This window comes from Pithys albifrons, chromosome 10, assembly GCF_047495875.1.
Source record: "Pithys albifrons albifrons isolate INPA30051 chromosome 10, PitAlb_v1, whole genome shotgun sequence".
In the NCBI taxonomy this organism is placed as follows: domain Eukaryota; kingdom Metazoa; phylum Chordata; class Aves; order Passeriformes; family Thamnophilidae; genus Pithys; species Pithys albifrons.
In genome coordinates, this window is record NC_092467.1 from 16,575,248 (window position 1) to 16,584,762 (window position 9,515).

At 38.7% G+C, this 9,515-nt stretch overlaps 1 protein-coding gene across 1 annotated transcript; it reads left to right on the forward strand.

The window, feature by feature from the left end:
* Positions 1 to 64: 64 nt before the first annotated feature.
* TMED5 (transmembrane p24 trafficking protein 5) lies at positions 65 to 8,008 on the forward strand. The gene is made up of 4 exons (XM_071565122.1): positions 65 to 333; positions 1,918 to 2,015; positions 2,712 to 2,895; positions 5,133 to 8,008. The coding sequence occupies exons 1-4, from the start codon at positions 148 to 150 to the stop codon at positions 5,349 to 5,351; spliced, it is 687 nt and encodes a 228-aa protein (XP_071421223.1). The 5' UTR covers positions 65 to 147; the 3' UTR covers positions 5,352 to 8,008.
* The last annotated feature ends 1,507 nt before the right edge of the window (positions 8,009 to 9,515 follow it).

Here is a 9,515-nt window from a genome sequence, read left to right on the forward strand (position 1 = left end):
GGCAGGCGCGGTGCAGTGTGGGCGGGAGCGGCGCGGCGGCGATTGGCGGGACCGGGGCCGGGGGCGGGTCGGTGTGTGCGGGCCGGGCCAGGCCGGGCCGGGCCGGGCCGGGGGCGGGTCGGCGTGTACGGGCCGGGCCGCGCCGCGATGGGGCCGCGGCTGCTGTTGCTGGTGCCGCTCGGGTGCCTTGCGCTGCTGCTGCTGCCGCCGCCCCGCAGCGCCGAGTTCAGCCCCTCCCTCGACAGCGACTTCACGTTCACGCTGCCCGCCGGCCGCAAGGAGTGCTTCTACCAGCCCATGCGCAGGGAGGCCTCGCTGGAGCTCGAGTACCAGGTCGGGCGGGGTGGGACGGGCCGGGCCGGGTCAGGTCAGGCGGCGGTGCCCGCGGGGTGGGACGGGGGTCCCGCATCCCGGCGCTGCCCCGCGGTGCTGCCCCCGGTCGCAGCCCCGCCCTGCCCGCACGGCCACGCTGCCTCCGGCGCCGCAGGGAGCGCTGCCCGGCGTGCAGAGAATTACTTTGGCGACCTTTGTAATTATTCCAGTAGGGGGTTGTTACTTTATACTTCACGAGATTTCAAGTCGCCATCCTTTAAACCGGCGGAACGCAGAAAGTTCACGGCTGCGGTCTTGTGTTGTAGCTCTGAAGCCCTAAGGAACTTTGTGCTGATGCACAGAGCCTCTACTTGCCTGGCTGTGTTGGTGTTAAACACCTTTTATCTCGATAAACGTTTCACAAAACCATCCCTATTTAACTGGACTGACATTAAGCTCTTGATGTCCTGCTTGAGATTTCGATCTCAGGCCTTTTTCCCTCCATAAAACAAAGACTTTTTCCCAGTAGAACAGGTACAGTGAGGGAAGCTGCAGTGAGTATTTTCCCACCCTGCTTCTGCACGGATCTGTCTCTCTTCCCACCCTCCATTTTTTCTCCTCTGCTCCCCAGCTGAAAGTACAAAGCTAAGGTTCCTGATAGTTTTCTAATTTGTGATACTGTCATGCACAGAACTGAAAAGGAATGAAAGGCTGAGGTGTTCAAGATTTGTTCAGATCCCTATCTAAGCAAAACATGTTTATTTTGCGCTGAGTTGGATTTTATTTTAATCATCTTCTAAATAAAGACATTATTTTAGAGAGAACAAATGCATATAATAGTACTTGGACATAAATGTCTCATCACCATTGCCATCAGTAATTCTATTTAAATGTGTAGAATAGGAGCTCTGTATGTTATTGGAATTTCATTTTGTACTTAGTTGTGTTATAGCTCTGTAATACTGTATATGCTTCTGATGAGCTTAGGAAGCTCAATGACTTCAATTCCTCCTACCTTTGGGAAAAGAGAATGTCCTGGCAGAGTTCAGCCCTGAAATCTGCATCAAAAGTTGAGAAGGTCTGTGGGACACCTTTGATTGGTGTAAGAATTCTGGTCCTGTTATTTCACCCAACAGATGAGGGTGCATGGTGATGACAGTGCATGGTGTTCTTGTACAGATATCTGTGTTTATACATACAAGTGACCTTTGTTGTAAAAGCTCTGCCACTGAACTGGTGCTGACCAATCAGTGCCATCTGCCACAGAAAGGCCAGACTTAGCCGTCTGTTCTTGCTGTTTTTACAGGTTGCCCATTAATAAAAATTCTTTAAAGGATTTAGGGAAAGGTTTGGTATATAAGCCCAGCCTAGTGGAATTAGATCATATTAAGTTTAACATTTTGAAATTGCTAAAATGCTTTTGGGTTGAACTAGTTTTTAATCTGTTTCTAGTTAACTTATGTGAACTCATACAGACAGATTAATCTTTCAGATTCTGTGTCAGTTCCCTTACCTAAAAACGTTTGTCCTCCCTAAAAGTGTTGCCATCAGCAATGCAAGCAGGAATTTCACTGGTTGGAGATTGGTTTTTTGTTTGTTTCACAGGTTTTGGATGGAGCAGGATTAGATGTTGATTTTCATCTGCTGTCTCCAAAGGGAGAAACTCTAGTTTTTGATGAAAGAAAATCAGATGGAGTTCATACGTAAGTTTAAAATATTCAAACTCAGAAGTGTTACATGAAGTACTTTCCTGATTTCTATAACAAATATAACTAAAATAAAGGTTAAGTACTTTTTATTCCTTAGTATTACAAAAGACTTTCTAATAGCACAGTTTGAGAATACCAGTTTTCTTTTTATAAACACTGAATGCTTTTTACATGGATTGCATCATTATGTAAAGAATATTTTTGTTTTAATGATAGCTGTTAAGGGTCAGTGAGCAAAAATAATTATTGTGGACTTGAAAAAGGTCTCCACATCTAGTATTAAAAGGTCTTGTCAGTCATATAAATCAGAAGTTAATGTCCCCTATTTTTCAAATCCCTTTATCAAACTATGTAATAATTGTTGTAATTTTACTATAGAGTATAAGAATTCCACTCATTAGAGGTTTTTTGTAATGATTAACAATGATAAAAAAATCCAAAAAAAGAAAAATGAAAGCATGCTGTTTTCATCATTTTAAGCCTTTAGAGACAGTGGGAATGTTTCGCAGTGACTGTGTGATCTGTAACATGTCCTTAGGAGTTCTTATTTTTATACAAAAAGAACATTTGGTTATTTCTAAGTGCATGATTGTCAGTCTTAAAGGGGAAAGGTTGCTTACAAAAACTCACTTTTTGAGAACTAAAACAGAAAGTGTAGTTAATTTAATCACATTTTGCTTATATTCACAGGGTGGAAACAGAAGATGGGGATTACATGTTCTGCTTTGACAACACATTCAGTACCATTTCTGAAAAGGTGATTTTCTTTGAACTGATCCTGGACAATATGGGAGAAGATGGACAAGACCAGGAAGACTGGAAGAAGTATGTTACAGGCACAGATCTCCTAGATATGAAATTGGAAGATATTCTGGTTAGTATTGATCTTAATACTTCTCAGTGTAAGAACATTTGGAAAAAAACTCAGTGTCACACAGCCATTGTGCCTTGGTCTGGTGTGTCATCCTGCAAACTACTCCAGTTCCATACATTGCTTTTACTGGTAGAGGAAGTCTGGCACACTGGATCTCTTGCTTACAAACAGAAATATGAAAATATTTTCAGAATAGGCCCTTCATCAGCAAGAAGAAACTGCCTAGATCTCAAAGTCACTCTGTTTCCAATTCAGTTTCCTCTCTTCCTGCTGCTGAAATGGTTTTTTTCCCTAGCAGCAATGATATGAGTATTTATAGCATTAAAGTATTGCTTAATCCCAACAATATAGTTGGAACCACTGCATAGATTTTTATCAATATTTGAAAATAAAGTAGCACAGATTAATATTTCTATCTTCAATAACTTAGATATTACTGTTAGGTTTTTTGCCCCCAAATTTTACAATGTCTTTCAAACTAATAAACAGGAGTTCACTTGCATCACACCACAGATTCACCTCTACAGACATTCTTTGAATGATTATGTTTGCTTGAACTGTGTGCTGACCCTGTTGTATGTAAGATTCAGAGTACTGCTGAGGCAAAGCTTTTATTCCCTTTACGGTCATTACATGTTGAGATTACTCCAGAAGCAAAGGATTGTTTGGTGTTCTGCTGTTCTTAGGGCTTGGTAGGATGCAGTGAGCTATTGTTTGTCTGATTGTAGCTACAATTGGTATCTTAAAAAAACTCAAATCAACATCCACACACACTTACTGAATACACTATGTAGAAAGTTGCATTGTTTGTATTATTTATTGCCATAGACAAAATGTAGATTTTTAAACAACAAAACATTTAGAATCTTTTGTAGATGTGTGATACACTTTGAAATAATAATATAACTGAATACAGAATCTGAAAACCTGGCTAAGTCACTAAAATTGACAGTCAAGACAATTAGAAAAAACCTAAGTTAATAGGGGAAGTTGTGAAGAAATTCCTTCTCACACTAATCACAATACAATATTTGACAGATACTTGTTTACATACAAGTATCTCTTCCAAAAGAAAAGTATCTGGTATCTCTTCCAAAAGAAAAAGAAATGCAGAAAGAATTTGTCTTTGAGAGCCTTAAAAATTTTACAAAATAGGTAATTTTTGTAACATTAACATTAGTATTTGATGCCATTATTTACTTAGTCGAGGTATTACTTTCCTTGGAAGGTCTGTGAGGATTTACATACACACTTAATAGTTTAAGTTTTTAACAATCACACATTTTCTGGAGAAAGCAGGGAATTGTGTCTTAAAGTTTTTTTATAGTGTTGATGTTCCTTATTGTGTAACAGTGAACTTTATCATTATAAAATTGTTTGGCTCCTCAAAATAGCTATTTTGAAATATTTTTATTAACTATGGAACATAGAAGATGTCCATGGAGAAAATGTTAGTGTTGGGTTTAACCCTGTGGGGTTTGTTTTAATTTATAGCCTCCTGTTACTGCACACATTACTCTGCTCACTAGAAGTTACTTCAGGGTCCCATAATTATATAAAGAACACAAATCAGCACTTTATGAGATCAGCTTTTATGTTGTTACTGTCCATTATGTGATGGATGAAACTTCAGCAGAGGACAGGGCCGGGTGTTTATTTGTGAGTGCAGGATAAGGGGCAGCTCTGGAGCTGCTGTTGTCATGTGCTCCCCCAGTTCCAGGACACTCCGTATGGCCTCTGTGGGACCTCCACTTGTCCTAGTCACAATTACTGTCAAAATTCTTCTGTATCAAAGCTGAAACAGCAGTTCATTGCCACTATAGTGGAAGCACCAGAAGTAGATGGAAATATAATATTATTGTACTTCTCCTTAGCGACAGTCCTGATGGGAGTTTCCATTAAAAAGTGCATTAATTTTATTATCCAGCAGGAAAAAAACCCTGCATTTGTCTGCCACTACATAACTTGTTTTGAGACTAGTTCTGCAGAATTCACTGCTTTTTACTTGTCCAAATAGGTTTGATTTCTCTCTCACCTCCCTAGCCCTTAAAAAGGAAAAAACAAATTACTACAAAACCTTAATGCTTTGTTAATTAAGCCTTTTTATGTGATACACTTGCCAAGAAATTAAATTACAGGTGGAAATGTAGTATTAATATTTCTGTATGTGCTGCAAGCTATAAATTTAATTCAGGTATTCTTTTTTCTTCTAAAAATACTCCTTTGTTACTTACCAGGAATCCATCAACAGTGTCAAAGCCAGATTAAGCAAAAGTGTCCAGATTCAGACCCTGCTCAGAGCGTTCGAGGCTCGTGACCGCAACATACAGGAAAGCAACTTCGACAGAGTGAATTTCTGGTCTATGGTCAACTTGGGAGTCATGGTGGTGGTGTCGGCCGTGCAGGTTTACATGTTGAAAAGTCTCTTTGAAGATAAGAGGAAAAGTAGAACTTAATATTCAGTATGATCATACCAATATTGACAGGTATGGAGGAGAGGGGGAGCAATAACCTACAGTAAAAAAAAGACCCCTTTCACATTCTTTCGAACAAACAGTAAAAATCAGGTTTTCAATTCATCTTGGGCTTTTTGGTTGTGATGATGGTGGGTCTTGTTTGTGTTTGGGGGTTTTCTGCTGTTTTTTGTGGTGGGGTTTTTTTTAAACACAAACATGATGCCTCACCCCAAGCTCTCCCGTCCTTCCAAATGCTACTAACTATTTTTTGTAATTGTAGGATTTGTTAATGATTGTGAATGACTACCTTAGGCATAGCACATGTGATGCATTTGCAAAGTAATGTTAATACTGTCTTTTTCATTTTCACATAAAACTTAAAGTAGTAACTTAGACATTGGTTTAGTTGCTGTTACTTACTGAGTGAATTTACATATGTGCCTGAGTGTTTACAAGATTGGGGCCCACAGGGATAGTTTGTAATTACTGTCATTTATCTTCAAAATAACGTCTTTAAAAATTCTCAGCTTTTGTTCTGTGGCATCAAGGAAAAACATTGTAAGAACATGAGAACTCTCTTTATACAAATGACTAATATCAGCACTTTAAAAAAGCACCATCAATGTGAAATTGAGTCAGTGTTGAAAAGATTTGGAGAAAATAGGTACAATTCCTGTTCATAAACCTTTCTGTCCTGTAGTTGCACAACCCTGTTTTCCTTTTTGGCTGTTACATGAGACAAGTGAGTACACAGTATGCAAACAAATACACACACAGCTTAAAGTATGGTTTGCAAATTCTTCATTGCTGTAAACTTGTGTAATAGGTAATTTTAAAAAAGTAATTTCTTGTGATTTTTTCCTTTTAATAAAGGAAGAGGTGGCATGGTATGCCAAAACATTACATAAACATTGATTTTTATAGTCTCAAATTCCCTCTTGTTGACCAATTTATTTTTATTTGTTCTCATCTATTACAGCTGTGACTAATGTAACAATTAATAGGGTGACTTACATAGGCACATAAAACCAAAGCTGTTCACCTAAACTTCCCCTTTTTGCTCACTCTCACAAGTCTTTTAGCTGGATAAGCACACTCTGTTCACTATATTTAGCTCTTCATAGGAATAAAGCATGAATTACAGGAGCAGTAAGGCCAGGCTTCAAGTTTTATGATCAACTGAATATGTAGGATCTTTTAACTAGGGCAAAGCTAATATCAAATGAGAAATTTATAATTTCTGGATGAAGTGGCTTTTCACAGTGTAGTGAGAGTACAAATTTTTGCCAAAACCCCTGGTGCATGAGAATTTTTTTTTAATAGATCCAAGTGAGCCATTTCTACAATGTGCCAAGTCGTTGATTGAAATCTTGTATAAATGTGTTAACTATGTTTCATCAGTAGAGTTTTTTAAAACTTTCTTAAAAACACTTTTTTAAAAGGTGTTTTAAAAAAACTGGATGCAGTGGAGTTGTGCCTGTTGTGGAGTCATCTGCGTATGAATGGCAGAATTGCAACTTGGGGTCTGTGATTGAGCATTATTTTACGGAGATAAAAGAGGGTCATGAAGAAACATTTTGTTCAAATGAAGCAGATGCTAGCAAGGGCTACAGAACATAGAAACAGCGCTTCACTTTCAACTGCAGACAACAGAACCTAGCAATAATATTTCTAAATAGTTTTTATAAGCAAAAGTATTATTATTACAGAATACTTACAGAGGGCTACAAAAGCTACTTCATCTTTCTGCAAAGCTCTGTCCAAAATAAGACTGTACTCCTTTAGGGATTTGCATATCTTATTTCCACATGATGCTTTGTATTCTAAACTAGAATTAGAAAGTAAGTTCTGTGATCAGGACAAAAGCTAGGAAAAAAATAATTCTTTCAGCTAGAGTGGCAAATAATGTTTTCCTGCCAGTTCCCTGTCCCTCTCCCAGTAGCAGTTATCCTTCCTTGCATCACCATGAGTGTGATGCTACAAACCATCTGCAAAATGCTGAACCAGCTCTGGGAAGCTGCAACTAAGACATCTACCTCTTCTATCAAAGCTATTAGGTTATAGATTTCATCTTAGAACACCAACAGATAAGCTCTGCCAAGTTTTCCAGGGGCACCTTAGGAGATTGGGTCCCCCAGCTGCTCTGCTGTGCCTCTCTGACAGTGGAGGAACAGTTTGTTGTGTTGGTTTAACCTGCTAATGAGTGCAGACTGCTCTGATCAGACACAGGACTGCTGCAGTTCAGTTTCTCCCATCACAAACAGCAGTCCCTGGTAGAAGGAAAATAATGCAACAATTGTCAGCAGTTCATCTGGAAGAACATACGGATTTGCAACTCAGAGCTCTGATGGTATTTTCTCCTCTTTCAAAGTCAGCTGTAGAAAATGAAAGAGGGAATAACCAGAAAGCTAACTGTGCATTGACTTTGGCAGCTAGAATATGGTTATCCTGGGTGAAGGATTTGGCATTTAACTTGCAGTTAAAAAACATTTCTGAAGAGTAGATTGCTTTTGATTATATAAAATTTACAATGGAGAATATAAATCTACTTTTTTTTTCCTTAATGGACTTTTTGCTCAGAATTAAATGTTTTAAGAATTGCAGATGTTGAACAATTATGCAAAATTGAGATTTTCAATAAATCAAGTTTAAACCTGGTTTTGTGTTGTTTTATAATGAGGGAAGAATGCTTTACCTGTGAATGCTGCAATAGATCAAGGATGCTCAGCTAACAAGAACTTTGTTCTTATTAATTCAGCTTTTTCATTTCTTCCTCATGCAGTGTTCCAGTTCTGTACTTATTCACTGTAACCAAAATCAACTTTATCAATGCAAATAATTTAAGATTTGCACAGGAGTCATATCTAAATGACACCAACTGCTGGCCCTTGTAACAGAAAATATTTAAAGCTACCAGATACGTATCAGATAAGTCCTTTATTTTTATTTTCAATATTTGCAGCTTAATGCTTATATTCCATATTGCACCAGCAGTTTATTACACACACACACAGAGAACAGCTGAGTTCCCACTTCAGTGGGCAGTAAATTTAGGTGCAATTGGAGGATGAATAGTAAGTACCATCTTGTTCAGAATTACAGCAGAGGTCAATGATACTACTGGGACTAGTAAAGGTCTGTGTTCAAAGCCAGAGACAGTAAGATACACACACCTCCATGCCAGTCTGAGTCTAGAGAGCTTGGTATTAAAGAAGCACCTCTGACTTTTGGAAACTGCCTGGTTGAGTGGGTTTTGTTAGTAACTAATCCAAGTTTCTCACCTCAGAAAGTGAGAGGAAATACACCCTAAGAAACAGATTATGGGAATGTGTGAGCTTGTGATATCACAGAAAGCAGCACATTGACACTTTAGCTCAAAAAGCACTTTACTGCTCTAACCCAATAGCCATCTGTCCTCACAAGCACTTTTTAGAAAGGATTTCACACAGGTACTTTGTTTGGATACATTTTCAAGCTTGTATCCATGTTTGTGTTTCCCATTATCAGCAGTACATGTCACATCAAACAATAAGAATTTTATAAGTGTCTTTTTCAGCAGCAAGCATCAACTGACACCATCTGATAACCTGTTGAGTGCTTCCATCAATTCCTGTATTTCCCTCCTCTCAATAAATATTTCATAATATGTGTTTTTGTTTCTGATTAGGTATAGTGAACATAATAAAAATCAACACCTAGGGAAAAACAGGAGGTAAACAGGAAGTAGTATCACAATATCAAACTCACAATTAAGAATGTCATAAAGTAAATTACTACTAGTTACTCATATGTAGTATTTTCACATTCCTCCTAAGATAATGTACAAGATCCCAAGAAAAAAGCTCAAAACTTTGGAGCAATTTTTTCAGGTTAAGCAAGTAATACACACGACAAATCTGAGCTTGTTTACCATTTCATAAGACTCCTGAACAAGCCGGGCCTGCCGGAAGCCTCCTAACCACACTGGTCACAGAATGAAACAGGAACTTCCTTGGTGTGCTGGGCTTTCAATCGATGCAGCAGACACCGTAACACAGTCGAGTGTAATGTTGCATGGTCAGATCGGCAGTTATTGGTAGAAGGAACAGTGGTTTGAATTGACAGGGACATGCACAGTAAAAACTATGAAGAGCCATTTTTGGACACAGACTTCAGAACTGTGTG